This window comes from Macaca mulatta, chromosome 1 (assembly GCF_049350105.2).
Source record: "Macaca mulatta isolate MMU2019108-1 chromosome 1, T2T-MMU8v2.0, whole genome shotgun sequence".
Classification (NCBI taxonomy): Eukaryota; Metazoa; Chordata; class Mammalia; order Primates; family Cercopithecidae; genus Macaca; species Macaca mulatta.
In genome coordinates, this window is record NC_133406.1 from 111,493,660 (window position 1) to 111,519,311 (window position 25,652).

The window sequence follows — 25,652 nt, forward strand, 5'->3', positions numbered from 1 at the left end:
CTGGCTCAAGCCATTCTCCACTTCACCCTCCTATGTACCAGAAAATACAGGCATGCACCACTATACTAATTTTTTAGATTTATTTTTTGAAGAGAAGGGGGTCTCCCTATGTTGCCCAGGGTAGTCTCAAACTCTTGGGTTCAAGTAATCCTCCTGCCTAAGCCTCCCAAAGTGTTGGGATTATAGGTGCGGACCACCACGCCTGGCCAGAAAGGGGTGTGTGTATGTGTGTGGTCTGGCTGTGTCGCCCAGAAGGGGTGTGTGTGTGTGTGTGTGTGTGATGTAGTCTGGCTGTGTCGCCCAGACTGGCACGATCTCTGCTCACTGCAACCTCTTGTCTCCTGGGTTCAAGCAATTCTCCTGCCTCAGCCTCCCCCAGAAGCTGGGATTACAGGCATGTGCTGCCACTTCCAGCTAATTTTAGTAGAGATGGGGTTTCACCATGTTGGCCAGGCTGGTCTAGAACTCCTGACCTCAAATGATCCACCTGCCTTGGTCTTCCAAAGTGTTAGGATTACAGGCGTGAGCCGCCGCGCCCAACCCGGGAAGTCTTTTTTTTTTTTTTTTTTTTTTTTTTTTGAGACGGAGTCTCGCTCTCTCGCGTATGCTGGAGTGCAGTGTGCGACTGGAGTGCAGTGGCGCGATCTCGGCTCATTGCAAGCTCTCCCTCCCGGGTTCACGCCATTCTCCTGCCTCAGCCTCCCGAGTAGCTGGGACTACAGGCGCCCGCCACCTCGCCCGGCTAGTTTTTTTGTACTTTTTTTTTAGTAGAGACGGGGTTTCACCGTGTTAGCCAGGATGGTCTCGATCTCCTGACCTCGTGATCCGCCCGTCTCGGCCTCCCAAAGTGCTGGGATTACAGGCTTGAGCCACCGCGCCTGGCTGGAAGTCTTTATTTAAGGTTGTGACTCCTTTTTTTTTTTTTTTCTTGAGACGGAGTCTCGCTCTGTCGCCCAGGCTGGAGTGCAGTGGCCGGATCTCAGCTCACTGCAAGCTCCGCCTCCCGGGTTCACGCCATTCTCCTGCCTCAGCCTCCCGAGTAGCTGGGACCACAGGCGCCCGCCACCTCGCCCAGCTAGTTGTTTTTTTTTTTTTTTTTTTTTTTGTAGTTTTAGTAGAGACGGGGTTTCACTGTGTTCGCCAGGATGGTCTCGATCTCCTGACCTCGTGATCCGCCTGTCTCGGCCTCCCAAAGTGCTGGGATTACAGGCTTGAGCCACCGCGCCCGGCCTGGTTGTGACTTCTTAAATACTGAATGGAAGTAGAATGTCTTTCTTGGCCGGGAGTGGTGGCTCACGCCTGTAATCCCAGCACTTTGGGAGACTGTGGCGGGTGGATCACAAGATCAGGAGATGGAGACCATCCTGGCAAACATGATGAAACCCCGTCTGTACTAAAAATACAAAAAATTAGATGGGTGCAGTGGCGGGCGCCTGTAATCCTGCTACTCAGGAGGCTGAGGCAGAAGAATGGTGTGAACCTGGGAGGCGGAGCTTGCAGTGAGCCGAGATCGCGCCACTGCACTCCAGCCTGGGCGACAGAGGGAGACTCCTTCTCAAAAAATAAAACAAATAAAATAAAATAAAAAAAAATAAAAAAATAATAATATGGTAAATGTCCAATTGCATTTTTCTTTGCATACTTGTTCAATTACTTCCTTCAGGTAAATTTTTAAAGGTGAAATTACAGAGCCAAAGGGTGTATGCATTAGTTATACACACTAGACAACTACATACAAGAAAGACTTATTATTTTTTTTTTTTGAGACGGAGTCTTGCTGTGTTGCCCAGGCTGAAGTGTGGTGGCACCATCTCAGCTCACTGCAAGCTCCGCCTCCTGGGTTCACACCATTCTCCTGCCTCAGCCTCCCTAGTAGCTGGGCCTACAGGAGCCCGCCACCACGCCCGGCTAATTTTTTGTATTGTTAGTAGAGACGGGGTTTCACTGTGTTAGCCAGGATGGTCTCGATCTCCTGACCTCGTGATCCGCCCGCCTCGGCCTCCCAAAGTGCTGGGATTACAGGTGTGAGGAACTGCGCCCGGGCTTTTTTTTGTTGTTGTTCTTGAGATGGAGCCTTGGTCTGTCTCCCCGGCTGGAGTACAGTGGCTCAATCTCAGCTCACTGCAACCTTTGCCTCCCGAGTTCAAGCAATTGTCCTGCCTTAGCCTCCTGAGTAGCTGGGATTACAGGCGTGCACTACCACACCCAGCTAATTTTTCTGTATTTTTAGTAGAGAGGGTGTTTCACCATGTTGATCAGGCTGGTCTCAAACTCCTGATCTGATGATCTGTCCGCCTTGGCCTCCCAAAATGCTGGGATTACAGGCGTGAGCCACCGCGCCCAGCCTACCATTTTATTTATAGTAACAAAAAGCCAGAAACTATTTAAGTACAGTTAGTAGGTGGTTAATTTTATGAATTATGAACTATTGTGAAGCTGTTGAATTTAACATCTAACTTTTCATTTATTTACACATAAAGGTGTCATATTTAAAGCAAATGGGCTACAAAACAGCAAGCATTGTTGGCTCCATTTGTTGAAAAGTATGTACACTTGTTTATTTTGATGTATACAGTAAAATATCTGAAACGTAAAGTCTTTATTCATGAAAGATATTGTTTATACTTTGGTTTTTTTTTTTTAAATGAGAATATTTTATATTTGGAATAAAGCTATTTTCCTGTTGGAAAAAATTACATGCTTAATGTCATGTTTTAATACAGCATCTTTTTCGGTGCCTAATTGGTAATATATTCTCTTAAAGTGATACCTCTTATCAGTCATTTTAAAGGGTTCTTTCAAATGTAAGAGGATAATATCAGTACCAAATACAATTTTCAAGATTTTTTTTTTTTTTTTGTGACAGAGTCTCGCTGTGTTGCCCAGACTGGAGTGCAGTGGCGTGGATCTCGTCTCACTGCAGCCTCTGCCTCCTGGGTTCAAGAGATTTTCCTGCCTCAGCCTCTTGAGTAGCTGGGACTACAGGCACGCGCCACCATGCCTGCTAATTGCTTTTTTTTTTTTTTTTTTGTATTTTTAGTAGAGGCGGAGTTTCACCCTGTTGGCCAGGATGGTCTCAATCTTCTGACCTCGTGATCTGCCCACCTCTTCCTACCAAAGTTCTGGGATTACAGGCATAAGCCACCACACCTGACCTCAAAATCTTAATGTTGTCTCATTCATTTATTTTGTATAGTATCAGAATTTGGAAGAAAAGATTTTTGAAATCAACATCAGATTATCTGTGTGCCTTGTTTAGTAATAGACCATTTACTGTGGGATATGAACTCTGTTTTAAACTGCTTTTAATTTCTCTCAGATATTTATTTCTGGTAAAAGTGAAAAACCAGGCCAGGCAGAGTGGCTCACTCACGCCTGTAATCCCAGCACTTTGGGAGGCCGAGACAGGTGGATCATGAGGTCAGGAGTTCAAGACCAGCTTGGCCAAGACGGTGAAACCACATCTTTACTAAAAACACAAAAATTAGCTGGGCATGGTGGCGGGCTCCTGTAATCCCAGCTACTCGTGAAGCTGAGGCAGAGAATTGCTTGAACCCAAGAGGCGCAGGTTGCAGTGAGCCGAGATGGTGCCACTGCGCTCCTGCCTGGGCGATAGAGCAAGACTCCATTTTGAAAAAAAAAAAAGTGATAAACCAGGGTTGAACACATTCATTAGCCAATTAAGGAAGCTGAACATGTTTCTACTTTACTTTTAGACAGAATTTAAAAAATAACTTCCTATTGAAGTATAACATACATATAGAAAAATACCTATCGTAAAGGTAACAGCTCAGCGAATTTTCATGAACTCAGCCATATCAGACAACCATATTCAGTTTAAGAAATGTGTTTGCCAGGTGCGGTGGCTCAACTCTGTAATCCCAGCACTTTGGGAAGCTGAGGAAAAAATCACTTGAGCCTCGAGATTAGAGCCTCGAGGACTTCGAGATTAGCCTGGGCAACAAAGCAAGACCTCATTTCTACCAAAAAAAAAAAAAATTAGCCAGGCATGGTGTGGTGGCTTGTGCTTGCAGTCCTAGACTTGGGAGGCTGAGGTGGGAGGATCACTTAAGCTTAGAAGTTGAAGGTTATTATCAGGTCACTGCACTCCACCCTGGACCACAGAGTGAGACCCTTTCTTAAAAAAAATTAAAAAGTAGTATGACATTGCTAGCACCCAGTAAGAACCTGTTGGACTTCTTTCTCATTACTGTCCTTACCAGGAGTAACAAGTTTTTTGACTTTTAATATCATAATAAATTTTTCCTCTTTGTGGTCTTTATATAAATGAAGTCAGAGTATGTACTTTGTTTTTCTGGGTCTATTAATTCAGTGTTGTTCGTGAGGCTTTTTGTTTGTTTGCTTGCTTTTGAGGCATAGTTTCATTCTTGTTGCCGTGGCTGGAGTGCAGTGGCATGATATCAGCTCACAGCAACCTCCCCCTCCTGGGTTCAAGCGATTATCCTGCCTGAGCCTTCCAAGTAGCTGGGATTACAGGCATGTGCTACCATACCCAGCTAACTTTGTATTTTCAGTACAGACGTGGTTTCTCCCTGTTGGTCAGGCTGGTCTCAAAGTCCTGACTTCAGGTGATCTGCCCACATCAGCCTCCCAAAGTGCTGGGATTACAGGCATGAGCCACTGCACCCAGCCAGAGTTTTTTTTTTTTAACTGCATGTGATACATGGTATTGCGTGTAATCATAGTTCACATTTTTAAGGATAACTTTTAAAATTGGAAGTGTCATTTTCAGGCATAAATCTGCTTAAAATTAAAACAATATTTGTTTTTAAAAGTAACTATAAAAGTAATGAATGGGAATTGTTTTTTGCTTCATTTTTAATTTTTGTGGATACATAGTGTATTTGTGGGATACATGAGATGTTTTGATATAGGCATGCAGTGCGTAATAATCACATCATAGAGAATGAGGTATTCATCCCCTCAAGCATTTATGCTTTGTGTTGCACACGATCTAGTTATACTCTTTTAGTTATTTTAAAATGTACAATTAAATGATTATTGACTATAGTCACACTGTTGTGCTATCAATTATTAGTAGGTCTTATTTATTCATTCTATTTTTTATTTTTTTTTATTTTCTGTACTCATTAACCTTCCCCACCTCTCTGGGATTCTTTAATATAACGCGAAGAAAGTGTGTGGGGTTTATTTAATTTCTTTTTTTTTTTTTGAGACGGAGTCTTGCTCTGTCGCCCAGGCTGGAGTGCAGTGGCTGGGTCTCCGCTCACCGCAAGCTCCGCCTCCCGGGTTTACGCCATTCTCCTGCCTCAGCCTCCTGAGTAGCTGGGACTACAGGCGTCTGCCACCTCGCCCGGCTAGTTTTTTTGTATTTTTTAGTAGAGACGGGGTTTCACCATGTTAGCCAGGATAGTCTCGATCCCATGACCTTGTGATCCGCCCGTCTCGGCCTCCCAAAGTGCTGGGATTACAGGCTTGAGCCACTGTGCCCGGCCTGGTTTATTTAATTTCAAGTTAACATAAGTCTGAGTATATGAGACTATCAAAGCCAGTTTGCCCTTGGGCAAAATTACAAGGTCCAGTCCAAAAGAAGAGGTAGTTCCCTTTATTCTGAGTCAGTCAAGTACTGGATGTATTGTGTTCATTTTTAGGTGCCACATGTAAAGAGGGGTATTTACAAACTTAAACACTTGCATCAGAAAATGATCAGAAAGAAGTGAAACTTGAGTCAGGAAGTTAAATATTTTGGTTGAGTTCAAATGTCTGACAACCATTGGGAAGAAGAGGAATTAGATTTACTCTGATTTTTAGAAAGTGAGACTTGGACCAGTAAGTGAAAGTTGCAGAAAAATATATTTCACTTTACTCTTAGGAAGAACTTTTTTTTATTCAATAAACACATTTCATTATGGAAAATTTAATACAAAAACATAGTGACTCGTTCAAAGTGAAGATACTAGAGTTATATTCCTGTCACTAGGATCATCTTTTACATTTATTGTCTAATATTTGGAAACAGTCATTTCTGCAGGAGCCCTGTTCATTTTAATGGGAAACGGTATTTAGAGACCACAGTCTTGAGGTGTTCATGGTTGCCGATGTTTGTAGGCATTTTATTGGATAGAGAGGTAGATAGACTTCATATATTTTTCATTCTATCTTATAGCCTTTTACTTCTTTGATTTTATAGCTGTATGTTTTTTTCTTCCAGCATTTTGGTTCCTAGTGATATTCACATGGTTACTTATTATATGTATGTATCTGTTAGTCATCTATCTATTTAAATTCAAAATTACTATACTCTGTGTATTACTAGTAATATGCTCACTGAGGGCAATTTACCACTTCCTTTTGCTGGGCAAGATGGCTTGTGCCTTTTAGCCCAACTACTCAGAAGGCTGAGGCCGGGGAGGATGGCTTAAGCCCAGAAGTTCACGGCTACAGTGAGCTATGACTGCGCCATTGCACTCCAGCCTGAGTGACAGAGCAAGACCCCATCTCTAAAAAAAAAAAAAAAAAAAAAAAAAACGCAGAGAGAGTGGTAGAGGTTCTTTGGTTTTTGGTTTTGGTGTTTGTCTTTTTTTTTTTTTTGAGACGGAATCTCGCTCTTTTGCCCAGGCTGGAGTGCAGTGGTACTATCTTGGCTCACTGCAACCTCCCCCTCCCAGGTTCAAGTGATTCTCCTGCCTCAGCCTGCTGAGTAGCTGGGACTACAGGCATGAGCCTCTATGCCCAGCTAATTTTTGTATTTTTAGTAGAGACGGGGTTTCACCATGTTAGGCTGCTCTCAAACTCCTGACCTCAGGTGATCCACCTGTTTTGGTCTCACAAAGTGCTGGGATTATAGGCATGAGCCACTGCACCTGGCGTTTTGTTGTTGTTTTTTTTTTTTTTTTTTTTTTTGAGACGGAGCTTTGCTTTGTCACCTAGGCTAAAGTGCAATGGCGCGATCTTGGCTCACTGCAACTTCCCCTTCCCAGGTTCAACGATTCTCATACCTTAGCCTCCCAAGTAGCTGGGATTACAGGTGCCCGCCACCACATCCAGCTAATATTTGTAGTTTTAGTAAAGATGGGATTTCACCATGTTGGCCAGGCTGGTCTCAAACTCCTGACCTCAGGTGATCTGCCCACCTCAGCCTCCCAAGTGGTGAGACTACAAGTGTGAGCCACTGCGCCTGGCTGGGTTTTTTGCTTGTTTGTTTTTTGGGTAATGTTTTGAGATTTTAGGATGTAGATTCTCAATATTGTGTTTTATAGTAATTCAAAATAATTATTTTCATATACTTATATAACTAATTTGTTTGTTTGTTTGTTTTTGAGACAGAGTCTTGCTCTTTCGCCCAGGCTGGAGTGCAGTGGCGCAATCTGCTCACTGCAACCTCTGCCTCCCAGGTTCAAGCGATTCTCCTGCCTCAGCCTCTCGAGTAGCTAACAGGCACATGCCACCACCCCTGGCTAATTTTTGTATTTTTAGTAGAGGTGGGGTTTCACCATGTTGGCCAGGCTAGTCTTAAACTCCTGACCTCAGGTGATCTGCCCACCTCAGCCTCCCAAAGTGCTGGGATTACGGGCGTGAGCCACCACGCCCGGCCTGTTGTTTTTAATATTTAGAGATTTGGGATGTTCTCCTTTATTATATATAACTTTGTTTCATAACTATGTAAAACACTTCCAAACTAAAAACCATGAAGTTAGATGCATAGAGGTCTAGCTTCTATCCCTGTTTACTTTCCCATAAGTCGCTATTTTCGCTAATCTTTGGTTCATTCCATTTTAAAATATAATCAATATGCATATACATATTCTTCATTCCCACTTTCTTATACAGAAGGTATATTATATGTATAAGGCATAGCATATTATAACCATTGTTCTCAAGCTTGCTTTTTTCCATTTAATAATATATCCTGGAAATCACTCCGTAGCAGTGTATTTGATATCTCCTCCTACTCCTCCTACTTTTGTTTTTGTTGACAGTTTCTCAGTATTCCATTGTACAGATGTACCTTAATTTATTCAGCAAGTTTCCTGTAGATAATTGTTTGCATTTTTTATTTATTTATTTATTTTTTTTGAGACGGAGTCTCGCTCTGTCGCCCAGGCTGGAGTGCTGTGGCCGGATCTCAGCTCACTGCAAGCTCCGCCTCCCGGGTTCCCGCCATTCTCCTGCCTCAGCCTCCCGAGTAGCTGGGACTACAGGCGCCCGCCATCTCGCCCGGCTAGTTTTTTGTATTTTTTAGTAGAGACGGGGTTTCACTGTGTTAGCCAGGATGGTCTTGATCTCCTGACCTTGTGATCCACCCGGCTCGGCCTCCCAAAGTGCTGGGATTACAGGCTTGAGCCACCGCGCCCGGCCAATGTTTGCATTTTTTAGGGTTTTTAAAATATTAAAATAGTGGTGCATTTTGGACCCTTGTGCAGACATTATATTTTTAAGAGTGTATCTTGGATAGACCCTCAAAGTAGGATTTCTGGGTTAAAGGATGTAGTTAAATGCATATGGAATTTTTCTAGTTTATAACTAGATTGTAGCATTTTCCATGCAGTATATTTTCATACATACTTGAATTTGGTTTTATGTTTTCTATGCTGTTTCATTGGTTTGTCTTTTCATTTGTCACTTCTATACTGTTTCAATGATTGGGGCTTTAAAAAATAATATTTGGTATGGTTATTCCCTGGCTTTTCTACATTTTAGGTTTTCTAGCTATTCTTTCATATCTGTTTTCCCCATTGAACATTATAATCAGTTTTTCTGAATGCCAAAGAAATCTGTTGGTATTTTTATTGGGATTGCATTAATTTATAAATTTGCTTAGGGAAAATTATCTTCATGTCTTCCTATCCACAAACACAGTATAACTTTATATTTATTCAGTTCTTTCATGAGTATTGTATAGTTAGGAAGAACTCTTTAGTGGTTATCCAGAAGTAAAACAGACTATTGTGTGAGGTAGTGAATTTATTTCTAGAGTATATAGTGAGGATTCATGAATTAGACAGCAGTTTACAGTAAATGACTTAAATGTTGCTTCCCACTGTAAGATTTTATATAAAAACACATTCTGAAGAAAATATGAATGTTTAAATTGTCTTTCCTATTCCACATTAAGAGAGAACTCTACTGCTTACTCAAGACCATAATTGAGAATGAGTTATAAAAGAGTAGAAGTAGGTTAGGGATTGTCTTCTATAGGTTTAGAATCACTTAAGTCAATGAAGGAGGTAGGCAGTAAACTATTATTTTAGATGAAGACCATGAGATACTGTAGCTAAAAATAATTTTCTTTTCAAAAATGGTACCTTCATATGCTTCATTTATATTTACCCAGTCAAAAGTAAGATGAAAATAGACTATTGATTTGCCATTTTAAAAATGTCAAAAATATCAGGGATATTTCTAAAGACCCACTAATATGTAGTTTTATCGTGTTGAAAGTCAACAAAGATAATATACCATTATAGCCTCTCGTATAGCAGCAGATGAGCTAACATACTGTGCCATTGGTATAATATTAGTTTTTTTTAAAAGCCTCTGTTGCCTATTGTATATCTGATATGTGATCCATTAGTTTGTTGGATTGTTAAGCTAAGCTGAAGTGGTATAAGGTTTACTCCCTCTTTAACTTTTTTCTTGTTCAAATTTTAGGACCCTTCAAAATTGTACAAGAAAGCAGATGATGTTGCAGCCATTGAATGCCAGTCTGAAGAAGTCATCCATCTTCATTCACAGGGAGAAAACAATCCTTTGTCTAAGAAGCTATCTCCAGTACACTCAGAAATGGCAGATTATATTAACGCAACACCATCTACTCTTGTTGGTAGCCGGGATCCTGATTTAAAGGACAGAGCATTACTTAATGGAGGAACTAGTGTAACAGAAAAGTTGGCACAACTGATTGCTACCTGTCCTCCTTCCAAGTCTTCCAAGACAAAACCGAAGAAGTTAGGAACTGGCACTACAGCAGGATTGGTTAGCAAGGATTTGATCAGGAAAGCAGGTGTTGGCTCTGTAGCTGGAATAATACATAAGGACTTAATAAAAAAGCCAACTATCAGCACAGCAGTTGGATTGGTAACTAAAGATCCTGGGAAAAAGCCAGTGTTTAATGCAGCAGTAGGATTGGTCAATAAGGACTCTGTGAAAAAACTGGGAACTGGCACTACAGCGGTATTCATTAATAAAGACTTAGGCAAAAAGCCAGGAACTATCACTACAGTAGGATTGCTAAGCAAAGATTCAGGAAAGAAGCTAGGAATTGGTATTGTTCCAGGTTTAGTGAATAAAGAGTCTGGCAAGAAGTTAGGACTTGGCACTGTGGTTGGACTGGTTAATAAAGATTTGGGAAAGAAATTGGGTTCTACTGTTGGCCTAGTGGCCAAGGACTGTGCAAAGAAGATTGTAGCAAGTTCAGCAATGGGATTGGTTAATAAGGACATTGGAAAGAAACTAGTGAGTTGTCCTTTGGCAGGTCTGATCAGTAAAGATGCCATAAACCTTAAAGCCGAAGCACTGCTCCCCACTCAGGAACCACTTAAGGCTTCTTGTAGTACAAACATCAATAATCAGGACAGTCAGGAACTTTCTGAATCCCTGAAAGACAGTGCTACCAGCAAAACTTTTGAAAAGAATGTTATACGGCAGACTAAAGAAAGCATATTGGAAAAGTTCTCAGTACGAAAAGAAACCATTAATTTGGAGAAAGAAATGTTTAATGAAGGAACATCCATTCAGCAAGACAGTTTCTCATCCAATGAGAGGGGATCTTATGAAACCTCAAAGCATGAAAAGCAGACTCCTGTATATTGCACTTCTCCGGACTTTCAAATGGGAGGTGCTTCTGATGTATCTACGGCTAAATCCCCTTTCAGTGCAGTAGGAGAAAGCAATCTCCCTTCCCCATCACCTACTGTATCTGTTAATCCTTTAACCAGAAGTCCCCCTGAAACTTCCTCACAGTTGGCTCCTAATCCATTACTGTTAAGTTCTACTACAGAACTAATTGAAGAAATTTCTGAATCTGTTGGAAAGAACCAGTTTACTTCTGAAAGTACCCACTTGAATGTTGGTCATAGGTCAGTGGGTCATAGCATTAGTATTGAATGTAAAGGGATTGATAAAGAGGTAAATGATTCAAAAACTACCCATATAGATATTCCAAGAATCAGCTCTTCCCTTGGAAAAAAGCCAAGTTTGACTTCTGAATCCAGCATTCATACTATTACTCCTTCAGTTGTTAACTTCACTAGTTTATTTAGTAATAAGCCTTTTTTAAAACTGGGTGCAGTATCTGCATCAGACAAACACTGCCAAGTTGCTGAAAGCCTAAGCACTAGTTTGCAGTCCAAACCATTAAAAAAAAGAAAAGGAAGAAAACCTCGGTGGACTAAAGTGGTGGCAAGAAGCACATGCCGGTCTCCAAAAGGGCTAGAATTAGAAAGATCAGAGCTTTTTAAAAACGTTTCGTGTAGCTCACTATCAAATAGTAATTCTGAGCCAGCCAAGTTTATGAAAAACATTGGACCCCCTTCATTTGTAGATCATGACTTCCTTAAACGCCGATTGCCAAAGTTGAGCAAATCCACAGCTCCATCTCTTGCTCTCTTAGCTGATAGTGAAAAACCATCTCATAAGTCTTTTGCTACTCACAAACTATCCTCCAGTATGTGTGTCTCTAGTGACCTTTTGTCTGATATTTATAAGCCCAAAAGAGGAAGGCCTAAATCTAAGGAGATGCCTCAACTGGAAGGGCCACCTAAAAGGACTTTAAAAATCCCTGCTTCTAAAGTTTTTTCTTTACAGTCTAAAGAAGAACAAGAACCCCCAATTTTACAGCCAGAAATTGAAATCCCTTCCTTCAAACAAAGTCTGTCTGTATCTCCTTTTCCAAAAAAGAGAGGCAGGCCTAAGAGGCAAATGAGGTCACCAGTCAAGATGAAGCCACCTGTACTGTCAGTGGCTCCATTTGTTGCCACTGAAAGTCCAAGCAAGCTAGAATCTGAAAGTGACAACCATAGAAGTAGCAGTGATTTCTTTGAGAGCGAGGATCAACTTCAGGATCCAGATGACCTAGATGACAGTCATAGGCCAAGTGTCTGTAGTATGAGTGACCTTGAGATGGAACCAGATAAAAAAATTACCAAGAGAAACAATGGACAGTTAATGAAAACAATTATCCGCAAAATAAATAAAATGAAGACTTTAAAGAGAAAGAAACTGTTGAATCAGATTCTTTCAAGTTCTGTAGAATCAAGTAATAAAGGGAAAGTGCAATCTAAACTCAATACGGTATCAAGTCTTGCTGCCACATTTGGCTCTAAATTGGGCCAACAGATAAATGTCAGCAAGAAAGGAACCATTTATATAGGAAAGAGAAGAGGTCGCAAACCAAAAACTGTCTTAAATGGTATTCTTTCTGGTAGTCCTACTAGCCTTGCTGTTCTTGAGCAAACAGCTCAGCAGGCAACTGGGTCAGCATTAGGACAGATTCTTCCCCCATTACTGCCTTCATCTGCTAGTAGTTCTGAGATTCTTCCATCACCTATTTGCTCTCAGTCTTCTGGCACTAGTGGAGGTCAGAGCCCTGTAAGTAGTGATGCAGGTTTTGTTGAACCCAGTTCAGTGCCATATTTGCATTTACACTCCAGACAGGGCAGTATGATTCAGACTCTTGCAATGAAGAAGGCCTCAAAGGGGAGGAGGCGGTTATCTCCTCCTACTTTGTTGCCAAATTCTCCTTCGCACTTGAGTGAACTCACATCTCTGAAAGAAGCTACTCCTTCCCCAATTAGTGAGTCTCATAGTGATGAGACCATTCCCAGTGATAGTGGAATTGGAACAGATAATAACAGCACATCAGACAGGGCAGAGAAATTTTGTGGGCAAAAAAAGAGGAGGCATTCTTTTGAGCATGTTTCTCTGATTCCCCCTGAAACCTCTACAGTGCTAAGCAGTCTTAAAGAAAAACATAAACACAAATGTAAGCGCAGAAATCATGATTACCTCAGCTATGACAAGATGAAAAGGCAGAAACGAAAACGGAAAAAGAAATATCCCCAGCTTCGAAATAGACAGGATCCAGACTTTATTGCAGAGCTGGAGGAACTAATAAGTCGCCTAAGTGAAATTCGGATCACCCATCGAAGTCATCATTTTATCCCCCGAGATCTTCTGCCAACTATCTTTCGAATCAACTTTAATAGTTTCTATACACATCCTTCTTTCCCGCTAGACCCTTTGCACTACATTCGAAAACCTGACTTAAAAAAGAAAAGAGGGAGACCCCCTAAGATGAGGGAGGCAATGGCTGAAATGCCTTTTATGCACAGCCTTAGTTTTCCTCTTTCTAGTACTGGATTCTATCCATCTTATGGTATGCCTTATTCTCCTTCACCCCTTACAGCTGCTCCCATAGGACTAGGTTACTATGGAAGGTATCCTCCCACTCTTTATCCACCTCCTCCATCACCTTCTTTCACCACGCCACTTCCACCTCCTTCCTATATGCACGCTGGTCATTTACTTCTCAATCCCGCCAAATACCATAAGAAAAAGCATAAGCTACTTCGACAGGAGGCCTTTCTTACAACCAGCAGGACTCCCCTCCTTTCAATGAGTACCTACCCCAGTGTTCCTCCTGAGATGGCCTATGGTTGGATGGTTGAGCACAAACACAGGCACCGTCACAAACACAGAGAACACCGTTCTTCTGAACAACCCCAGGTTTCTATGGACACTGGCGCTTCCCGATCTGTCCTGGAATCTTTAAAGCGCTATAGATTTGGAAAGGATACTGTTGGAGAGCGATATAAGCATAAGGAAAAGCACCGTTGTCACATGTCCTGCCCTCATCTCTCTCCTTCAAAAAGCTTAATAAACAGAGAGGAACAGTGGGTCCACCGAGAGCCTTCAGAATCTAGTCCATTGGCTTTGGGATTGCAGACACCTTTACAGATTGACTGTTCAGAAAGTTCTCCAAGTTTATCCCTTGGAGGATTCACTCCTAACTCTGAGCCAGCCAGCAGTGATGAACATACAAACCTTTTCACAAGTGCAATAGGCAGCTGCAGAGTTTCAAACCCTAACTCCAGTGGCCGGAAGAAATTAACTGACAGCCCTGGACTCTTTTCTGCACAGGACACTTCACTAAATCGGTCTCACAGAAAGGAGTCACTGCCTTCTAACGAAAGGGCAGTACAGACTTCAGCAGGTAAGAGGGTTATTTTGTTACCTGTTATTTGTTAGAGAAATAGGTTATTTTCCACAGGTGCCTGATAAATGTAGATGAACTTTTAATATATATGTCTTTTTTTGTTTTTTATAAGTGTATTTTGAAATCTCAGTACTCATTTTCCTTAGATTTGAGAAGATAAGGAATATCTAAATTATTTTTTTGTTTTAGGAAGAGGTATTATTGTCAAAAAGGAAAAAAAGAAAAATATAACTTTTGGAAACCAGGAAAAATGATTCATCTTTTTTATGTAGACAGGCTATTACACAAGTTTTATACAGACAAATGGCTCATAGATCTGTTAGTAGTATGCAGGATTTTCCACCACCCCTGCCCTCCCCCCATCCCAAGAGATAAAAGGTAATGCCGGAAGGATTTTTAATGTGTATTAATCCAGTAGTTATACATGCATCTTTGTTACAGGAAGAATATATTGTTAGTACTATGTGTCTCATAATAAAAATTCAAACATTGGACATTTTCAGCATTGTAAAATTTAAGTGAATATTCAGACACACTTCATTTTGCAGATACCTTTTGATGTCTTCATAAAAGCTGCTTCAATTAGAAAAAAGAAAAATCTAGATAATGCATTTGTACATCTAGAAAGAATTGTACATCTTTTTCTGTCTTAATTATACACCTTTAAAGAATCGAGAAGATAGAAAACAAAGAGTAAGCATTTGCCATTTGAATAAAAGATTAGAAGTTCTTTGTGAGAGATCTTAAGCCTAAGAGTTTGTAAAATTACTCTAGGAAGTCCATAAACCTTCTGATGTTGTAAGTAAAATTATGGGTATATATGTTTGTGTATCTTTTTTAGTGGTAATCTAGAAAAATAACCGATTTTCCAAATTCTCTAAACCTCAGTATATTCTCTAAACCTCCTATATAATGGGATTTGTAGGGGTATTATGAAAAGTAATCACATAGTAAGCATGCGAATGTTAGTTACTATTATTATTTCCCTAAAAGATTTAAAACTTGTACATTAGGCTGGGTGCAGTGGCTCACACCTATAATCCCAGTGCTTTGGGAGGCCAAGGCGGGTGGATCATGAGGTCAGGAGATCAAGACCATCCTGGTTAACATGATGAAACCCATCCCTACTTAAAGTACAAAAAAAATTAGCCAAGAGTGGTGGCGGGTGCCTATAGTCCCAGATACTCGAGAGGCTGAGGCAGGAGAATGGCGTGAACCCGGGAGGTGGAGCTTGGAGTGAGCCGAGATAGCACCACTGCACTTCAGCCTGGGTGACAGAGCGAGACTCCATCTTAAAAAAATAAAAAATAAAAAAACTTGTGCGTTAGGGAAAAGATAAACCCCTCAAATACAAAGATTTTTTGTGCCTGATTTTCATTATTCATGAACTTTTGAAAAATTAAAAGTGGAGAATCTGAGTGTTCCTTAGCTTTTAACAATGTTTATTTATTTTTTTATTTATTTTGAGACAGAGTCTCGCTCTGTTGCCCAGGCCGGAGTGCAGTGGTGCAACCTTGGCTCACTGCAACCTCCACCTTCCGGGTTCAAGTGATTCTCCTGCCTCAGCCTCCCAAGTAGCTGGAACTACAAGTGCATGCCACCACACCCGCCTAATTTTTTGTATTTCTAGTAGAGACAGGATTTCACCATGTTAGCTAGGATGGTCTTGAACTCCTGACCTCATGATCCACCCATCTCAGCCTCCCAAAGTGTTGGAATTACAGGCCACACCTGGCCAGCTTTTAACAATGTAAAGAGAGAAAAAGTCTTATGCTTAGGTCCATTCAACAGATAGTTTATTTAATCAGTAATAGTTATTAAATATCAGGTATTTACCAGGCATTCTACTTTGTGGGCCTGTTATATAATAGAGAATGAGGCACACAGGTTCATTGAGTCATGGAGATTATAGTAGAGGAGGTAGATAATAAACAAAAAATCACGTTACATGTTGTTAAAATTGTGGTAAGGACTGTAAAAGGGAGAGAGTACAGCATAAAATGGGGAACCTAACCCAGAGAAGTCTTTCCTGAGAAAGTGATCCTAAACTGAGACCTGGCAGATGTGCAGCATTTAACTGGGTAAACAGACTCACTCGTTCATTATTCATTCATTTACTTATTCATTTATTGAATTCCTAAAACATACAGGGCTATTCTAGTCACTGGCATATAAAATAGTAAACGCCTGATATCTGACCTCATAATTTTCAGCTTAGTGAAGGAAGACAAACTGTAGAGTGATAAGCAAATAAATAATGGCATATTTGAGAAAAATGCTATAAAGTTAATACCATAGAGTGTTATGATACAGATTAAAGGGCTGGCAAAGGGGGATCTAATTAGATAGTTACTAGTTATGACTGAGGATAAAAAGTTGAGACTTAAAGGATGAGAAGCTGCAGCGAAGTCCAGGTGCACTGGCTCACACCTGGAATCTCAGAACTTTGGGAGGCTGAGGTGGCTAGATCACTTGAGGTCAGGAGTTTGAGGCCAGCTGGCCAACTTGAAACCCCATCTTTACTAAAAATACAAAAATCAGCCGGGTGTGGTGGCACGTGCCTATAGTCCCAGCTATTTGGGAGGCTGAGGCAGGAGAATTGCTTGAACCCGGGAGGTGGAGGTTGCAGTGAGCCCAGATCACGCCACTGCAACAGAGTGAGACTCTGTCTCAAAAAAAAAAAAAAAAAGCCACAGTGAAGAACACATTTTAAGATTCTCAGTTGGGAAGGAGTTTCAATATTGGATAAACTGAACAAAGCTTCATCGTGGTGAGAGAGGAAATACAGAGAGAGTAGTGAGAAATGTGGCAAAAGAAGAGGCCAAACAATTTGTTAAGAATTTTGGATTTTATATTAAGAGCAAAAGACGAAATCGCGCCACTGCACTCCAGCCTGGGCGACTGAGCAAGACTCCGTCTCAAAAAAAAAAAAAAAAAAAAAGACGAAGGAGTATTGATTTTAGGTTTGCATTTTTAAATGATCATTTTGCCTCCTGCATGAACTCTGGATGGAAAGGATAAAAGTAATTTAAAGGAAACTGGTTAATAGGCAATTGCAGTAGTCTAGATAACATAATGGTGCTTAGGTTAGTAGCAGGCTTATGTCTGAACATATGAGAGACTGGAGGTAACATACACTAAGAGAGAGAAAACTATAGGAGGAGCAGATTTAGAGGAGAAAACAAGTTTTTTTTTTTTCTTTTCATTTCTTTTTGAGACAGGCTGTCACTGTCACCCAGCATGATCTCAGCTCACTGCAACCTCTGCTTCCTGGGCCCAAGCCATTTTCCAGCCTCAGCCTCCTGAGTAGCTGGGACTACAGGTGCAAGCCACCAATGCCAGGCTAATTTCTTTGTATTTTTTGTAGAGATGGGGTTTCGCCATGTCGCCCAGGCTGATCTGGAACTCCTGGGCTCAAAGGGACCCTCCTCTCTTGGCCTCCCAAAGTGCTGGGATTATAGGCCTGAGCCACCACTCTCAGCCCCTTTTTAATACATGTAGTTTGAGGTGTCTGAACATTGAAGTGGAGAATTTGAGAAGGTCATTGGGTATCTAGTTCTCTGGCTTAGTAGAGAAACTTGGCCTGGAGATAAGAGCATTTCCTGTGAGTATTTGAAAAATTGTGTTTGGCAACCAGGTGCAGTGGCTCACACCTGTAATCCCAACACTTTGGGAGACCGAGGCAGGTGGATCACAAGGTCAGGAGATCGAGACCATCCTGGCAAACATGGCGAAACCCCGTCTCTACTAAAGATACAAAAAAGCTAGCTGGTTGTGGTGGTGGGCACCTGTAGTCCCAGCTACTCAGGAGGCTGAGGCAGGAGAATGGTGTGAACCTGGGAGGTGGAGGTTGCAGTGAGCCGAGATGGCGCCACTGTACTCCAGCCTGGGCGACAGAACAAGACTCCAACTCAAAAAGAAAAAGAAAAAAGAAAAATTGTGTTTGGCAATATCATTCACTAAAAACGGCTTCTCGATGAAATAAAAGTTAGGAACAGACTCTCAAAAACCTGCGTAACTTTATAACCAGAGCACCAAGAAAAATAATAATTTTTTTAAGAGCAGCTAAAAAGACATACTAAAGCAGGCACGGTGGCTCATGCCTGTAATCGCAGCCCTTTGGGAGACCGAGGCAGGCAGATCACTTGAGGTCAGGAGTTCAAGACCAGCCTGGCCAACATGGTGAAACCTATCTCTACTAAAATTAAAAAATTAGCCAGCAGTGCTGGTATGCGCCTGTAGTCTCAGCTACTCAGGAAGCTGAAGCAGGAGAATCACTTGAACCCGGAAGGTAGAGGTTGCAATGAGCCAAAATTATGCCATTGCACTCCAGCCTGGATGACAGTGTGAGACTCCATCTCAAAAAATAAAATATATATATATATGTGTGTGTGTGTGTGTGTGTATATATATAGTTAAGACTAAATGTCTTTAAATAAAGAGGCTGGGAATGGTGGCTAATGCCTGTAATCTCAACACTTTGAGAGGCTGAGGTTGAAGTATCACTTGAGCCCAGGAGTTCAAGACCAGCCTGGGCAACATAGGGAGCCTCCCATCTCTACAGAAATTTTTTTTTTTTTAATTAGCTGGGCATGATGGCATGCGCCTATAGTCCTAGCTACTCAGGAGGCTGTGGCAAGATGATCGCTTGAGCCCGGGAGTTCAAGGCTACAGTAAGCTGTGATGGTGCCACTTCACTCCAGCCTGGGCTGGCAGAGTGATACTCTGTCTCAAAAAAAAAAAAAAAAAAAAAAAGAAATACTACAATAGATATAGGCATTAATGTTCCAGGAAAAGATGAAGGTAGCTTGATAGAAGGGGATATAAAGAAGGGTTGAAGCTGCTGAACTGTAGGCACAGAAGGATGTCATTGGTAAATAAATGTAGCAATGCCAGAGATAGCTGGTTCTAGTGTATTGCACCTGTTTGTTTCTTTTGTACAAACATTGAGAGAAGCCACACAATAAAAACACTTGCAGAAAAGTCTGTTGCCAGTAGGAACCAAGAGGAAGAATGTGGATGAATATACATTTTGAACAGAACTACATTGCTTTTGGCTTTCTTCATTTAGTTTGTGTTAGTGTACTCTTCATTCAGCTGCTAGTTTTGTCCTGCAATATATTTATGTGCTTTAAAAGTGATGTATTAACCAATTCAACTTCCATATTGTGGTATCATTCTTGTATTTATCAATGATACAAGAGCTATTTAACTATGCAGAAACACATACAATAACAAAACATACTGTATACCTTTATGAATTTTTATATGTATAATCATGAGAGTAATGATATTTTCCTTGGGAGAGAATAGGGAGTGAAAAACACACAGCCTTGAATAGCTCCGAGGAACTGCAGTATTTAAGGTAGTGATTAAAAAACTGTCAGCTTTTGGCCCACATGTGATTCTTTGTGATGATCTCTACACTTTTTAAAAAATTGCTCATATTAAAACATCTAGAAATTTTACATAAAAATGTGGAATTCTGCTTCTCAGAAAAATCAGAACATCTGGCAACAATTAGTCGACATTTTCTGGATAATAGTGATGGCTGGGGGCTCAGTATTGGCAGGCCGCTTTTCATTGCAGGCCCCTTTTCATTGCTGCTTGTGTTCTTTTGTTCACCACAGTCCTCACTGTTTTCTGTTGTGTGTTGTATCTGGCCCTCTTCAGCTATTTAAAGAAGGAACATTTGGATTTGAGATCCCTAATTTCAGAGTCATGAGAAGGAGATTATAAAGGATAAGTAAATTGAGGTGAAGGTGGTATGAGATGACAGGTTAGGATGTTGAATGTATCATCTACATGAACATTGAAATTACCCAAGAGGACAGTTACAGGAGTTGGGGTGAAAATGATGGATGTGAACCTGGTTTAAGGGTTCTTGGGGAATGAGAAAGATAGCAGGGAAGTCTAATATATGCAAAAGTATCTGTGTTAAGTAAGAACTTGTCTTTTTAAAAATTTCCTTCTTTATTTAATTATTTATTTTGAGATGGAGTCTCTCTCTGTTCAGTGGCGTAATCTAGGCTCACTGCAAAACCCGCCTTCTGGGTTCAAGCTGTTCTGGCCTCAGCCTCCAAGTAGCTGGGATTGCAGAAGTGCACCACCACACTTGACTAGTTTTTGAATTTTTTTGTAGAGTTGGGGTTTCACTATATTGGCCAGGCTAGTCTCAAACTCCTGACCTCAAGAGAACCACCTGTCTCAGCCTCCCAAAGTACTGGGATTACAGGCGTGAGCCACTACACCTGGCTTTTCTTCTTTATAAAATAACATGCAGAAACCACTAAGAACTCTCTGAAGTCACTGCTCTGACACTAGTTCTCTATCACCAGTTGGATGTTGTACAATTTAGTTCCATTCTGAATACAAATCACCTGAAGCTAGTGAAGACCTCAAGTTAAGAGCAAAGTTCATCATGAGACTGCAGATGCCAGTCACAAATTGTGGTGTTCCCAAAATATCCATACTTCTGCCTGGCCTGCTGAAAACTTGCAACTTCCTGCAACCCCCTCAATTTTGGTAACTTGTTAAAAGGACTCACAGAACTTGTGAAAGCACTATAATGTGATTACAGTTTTGTTACAAAGGATACAGATCAAGAACAACTAGTTGAAGAGATACATAGAGCAGTGTTTGGTGCAAGAAGGGTCTGCAGACCTCCATGCCCTTCCGCTTGTGGAATCTGGGCACATTACCCTCCCAGCACTTCACTGCGCTCACCAACCTGGGAGCTCCACTGAACCCCAGTGTCCAGAGTTTTTATTGGGGCTCCGTTAGGTAGGCCTGATTGGTTAGATCATTGGCCATGTTTTTTAACTCAGTCTTCGGTTCTCCACTCCCTTGAGGTTGGGGTGACCCAAAGTTTCAGATCTTTAATTATGTGGTTTGGTCTTTTGGTCACCAGCCCCCGTTTTGAAGTTACCTCAGGCTTCACAGTAAGTCATCTCACTGGCATAACAAAGACATTCCTATCACTTGGATAATTACAAGGGTTTTTGAAGCTCTGTGCCAGGAACCAGGGACAAAGATCAGCTATGTTCTTTATTTTATCATAAGTCTAAATTCTTTTGTTAATTGCTCTCTGTCTTGGAATCTCTCCATTTTCTTTGCAATTACTCTTGATAAGTACATGGAGATGTGACTTGATTTTCTCATAGAAACTTAATATACTTTTTCAGGTAGATGTGAAAATAGGTTTAGCTGTCTCAACAAAAACCAGTTGAGGAAAAATTTTTAGTTAAGCAAAATACTAAATAAAATTATTGGCCGGGCGCGGTGGCTGACGCCTGTAATCCTAGCACTTTGGGAGGCCGAGGCGGGCGGATCATGGGGTCAGGAGATCGAGGCCATCCTGGCTAACACGGTGAAACCCCGTCTCTACTAAAAATACAAAAAATTAGCCGGGCATGGTGGTGGGCACCTGTAGTCCCAGCTACTCGGGAGGCTGAGGCAGGAGAATGGCGTGAACCCGGGAGGCAGAGCTTGCAGTGAGCCGAGATCGCACCACTGTACTCCAGCCTGGGCGACAGAGCAGGACTCCATCTCAAAAAAAAAAAAATTAATTCAGGCTCAGATATCTTTTGTTTTGATCCCTTTGGAAGTCAGAACTGGTTTTGTTTAGGAACATTTTATGTATTTGATTTTTGTTCTTAACTATTCCCTTATGAGGGTAGTTGTTCTTTTAGCAAACAGTTATTGTGTGCCCGGAGAAGGAACATGCTGTAATTCTAGCACTTTGGGAGGCTGAGGTGGGTGGGCCCTTTGAGGTCAGGAGTTCGAGATCAGCCTGGCCAACATGGTAAAACCCTGCCTCTACTAAAAATACAAAAATTAGCCAGGCATGGTGGCACATGCCTGTAGTCCCAGCTACTTGGGAGACTGAGGCACAAGAATCACTTGAACCTGGGAGGTGGAGGTTTTAATGAGCCGAGATCATACCATTGCGCTCCGGCCAGCCTGGGCAACAGAGTGAGTCTCTGTCTCAAAAAAATAATAATAATAAAAATAAAATAAAGATAATTTCTGCCTTAAAGTCAATTTATAGTTTAGACATGTATATAAATAGTTATTGACAGTTTTTTTGTTTTTGTTTTTGTTTTTGTTTGTTTTTTAAGACAGTCTCACTCTGTCGGCCAGGCTGGAGTGCAGTGGCACAGTCTCGGCTCACTGCAACCTCCGCCTCCCAGGCTCAAGCAGTTCTCCTGCCTCGGCCTCCTGAGTAGCTGGGATTACAGGCGTGTGCCACCACGCCCGGCTAATTTTTGTATTTTTAGTAGAGACAGGGTTTCACCATGTTGGCCAGGCTGATCTCGAACTCCTGACCTAAGCTGATCCACCCGCCTCGGCTTCCCAAAGTGCTGGAATTACAGGTGTGAGCCGTTGCGCACAGCCTGACCATTCTTAATATTGAAATATTTACAAGGCATTTTGGGGAGCAGAGAAGTGAGGGACTCAAAAGGGCTTGGGAAGGAGGAAGGAGTTTTGAATTTAGCAGCGAAGAATAAGGTGTGACAGCTGTTTTCCTACAATAGATAACAGCTTTTCAAGGGCATGGGGATGTATTACTGTGCTTAGTTAAGTATTAATGGTTTGATATGGTACCCAAGAGGTGGGACTGGAAAGATAGGCAGATCATAAAGCCCTTGTTTATAAAAATGAGACTCCCAAGAGTGTAGAGTTTACTTTATAAGGTATGAGAAGTTAAGGGTTTTAACATGGGGAATAATTTGTTGAGATTACATTGACAGCAATGTGATAGATGGATTAGTGAAAGGAGATCAGGTAGATCAGTTTGGAAACAGCTCCCACAAAATATTGTGAGGCTCTTATTATGAGGCTCTGAGCCAAGGTAGAGATGTTATGATTAAGTGAAATGAGGTATGCAAAAGGATAAGGTTGGAAATAGGTAATACATTTGAGTTGCAAGCCTGTTTTGTAGGACAGATGGATTTGTAGCTCAAAGGAGAGGTCAAACCTGAAGATAATTATAGATACGTGATTATTAAGGCTATAAGAAGGAATGACAATATTTATTTATGGTGAATCCAGTGTATTTCTCAAAAGAGAGGTCAAACCTGAAGATAATTTTAGATACGTGATTATTAAGGCTATGAGAAGGAATGACAATATTTATGGTGAATTCAGTGGGTTTCTTAAGTGAGTTTATAGTCAAGAGTGTCAAGTGACTGGGCTTGGTGGCTCACGCCTGTAATCCCAGAACTTTGGGAGGCTGAGGCAAACAGATCACCTGAGGTTGAGAGTTCAAGGCCAGCCTTACCAACTTGAAGAAACTCCATCTCTACTAAAAATACAAATATTAGGCGGGTGTGGTGGCGCGCGCCTATAATCCCAGCTATTCAGGAGACTGAGGCAGGAGAATTGCTTGAACCTGGGAGGTGGAGGTTGCGGTGAGCCGAGATCATACCATTGCACTCCAGCCTGGGCAACAAGAGCGAAACTCTGTTTCAAAAAAACAAAATAATAATAATTTTAAAAAAGAGTATCAAGTGTTATGGGAGACTGGTTAGGTAAGTACTGAAAGTAGATGATTGGCTTTGGCAGTTAGTCTGTCTTGTGTCTGAGAGCCATTTGTATAGTGGCAAATGTTAGATTTCTGGAGGCTGAGGAATGGAAGTTAGGAAATACAGACAATTAAAATTCTTACACTTTTACATTTTGCTGTTTTTTTCCTCAATGTTTTCTTGTGTAGCACTTCTAACTGGTTTATTATTTGCTTTTTCCTTACAATGACATTTTGTTATTCTGTAGCATTCCATTGAAGATGTAATTACATTCTCTCAATCTGTGATGTCAAGTTGCTTTTTGAAGTATAAAGGTTTAAGAAATGCATAACTACGTATGATTTTTAATTGATCTTCTCAGTCTTCAGTTGATTTTTTTCCATATATAAATTGAAGATAGATTCATTTTACATTTGGTATCATGTTAAAATGCTCCAAAAACTACCTACTGTATAATAGGTATTATAATATTGTTGATCACCTTCAGGAAATTATTATCCTGAAATGTCTCCCAGTGGTCTGAGCTGGGACAGTTTGAGCAACAAAATAAATATGAGAGTATTGGATTATAACCTAAAAAATAAAGTCAATATCTGTGAATCCATGTTGATATAAATAAATGATTGACTAAATAAATACTTGGCAGTAAAGAAGCAAATCTTCCTTACAGAAAAATTCCAAACAATAAATGTAGATCGCCACTTTCAGGAGGTAGAACTTAATTTCCCTCTTCTTGAATGTGTGCTGGACTGCTGACTTTTAAAGAACACCAAAGTATGAAGAGGGAAAAGCAGTAACTTTACAGTGAAGAGGCATGGCAGACAGCACCTTAACCAAGTTCAAGGTTAACTTCACCAATGATAAGGCATGGTGATATCATGTACTCGCTGATAGAATGTGTTAAGTCTAACCAGAAAAAAAAAATAATAATAAAGGGCATTCTACAAATACCTGACCAGTACTAAAAAGTATCAAGGACCTGAAAAAACAAGGAAAGTCTCAGAAGCTTTTACAGAGAGAAGAGAAGACTAAGGAGACATGACAACTAAATACAATGTGATATCCCAGATTGACAGTGAAAAAAGGACAAGAGTGGAAAAAAATTGGCGAAATCTAAACAAAGTCTGAAATTTTGTTAATAGTATTATTCCAATGTTAATTTCTTGCTTGTGACAAATGTACTATAGTTATGTAAGATGTTAACATTGGGAGATGTTGGGTAAAGGACATGTGAGTATTCTCTGTACTATCTTTGTAACTTTTGTAAATCTAAATTTATTCCAGAATGATGAGGTTTTTTAATAAAGCAGAATACAAACTGTTAAGTAAAACGTATCTCAAACTGATAATTGATGAAATAAGAAATAAAGGTTATTTACTGTTTGTATTGAGTGGATTCATCATAAGTGTTGATTGGGGGTAAAACAGGCATATTTGATAAATCATGTTGATATAAATTTCAAGAAAAATAAATGAAACCGAATTAGGGACACTGGCATGTGTAGCTTGGACCAAGGCATTTAACCTTTCTCTCTTTGTTTCAAAAATGGGGAATCAAACTGACTTATCACTTTGAGCATTCTTAAAGTAAACAAGTATATTCACTGTAAAATTAAATCTTATGAAGCCTTAAGATGAATAACAGTTCTAATCACTTTTATAAATTATGTGCCTGTGGTAGTTAGCTTATTTTTCTAACTTATATACTATTCTCTACTGTACAGACTAACAGCTATAAAATCAGCTTGATGCAAGTGAAATTACAGTAAAATTACACACTTAAGTAAGGCCAGGTTTCCTGGTTTCTCCCAATCCTAATAGTGATTCTATTTAATTTATGTATATATGTTAGGTAGACATGAAATAGGTCTCATGAGCAAGAGTTTCTGACCTGGAATGTCAGTTATTTCATCCCTGTTTTTCAGCAT

General features: G+C 40.7%; 1 protein-coding gene and 1 long non-coding RNA gene across 7 annotated transcripts in view; both read left to right on the forward strand.

The window, feature by feature from the left end:
• The window catches only part of ASH1L (ASH1 like histone lysine methyltransferase), a 231,212-nt gene that overhangs the window by 76,648 nt on the left and 128,912 nt on the right, over positions 1-25,652 (forward strand). For all 6 annotated transcript variants that reach the window (XM_028828155.2, XM_077942335.1, XM_077942333.1 and 3 more), the window contains one exon: positions 9,634-14,194. In XM_028828155.2, the coding sequence (XP_028683988.1) occupies positions 9,634-14,194 (4,561 nt within the window). The remainder of the gene's footprint in view (positions 1-9,633; positions 14,195-25,652) is intronic.
• On the forward strand, positions 552-6,511 carry LOC144330965 (uncharacterized). The gene is made up of 3 exons (XR_013397700.1): positions 552-938; positions 2,260-3,134; positions 5,456-6,511. It is a non-coding gene; the product is annotated as an uncharacterized LOC144330965 (long non-coding RNA).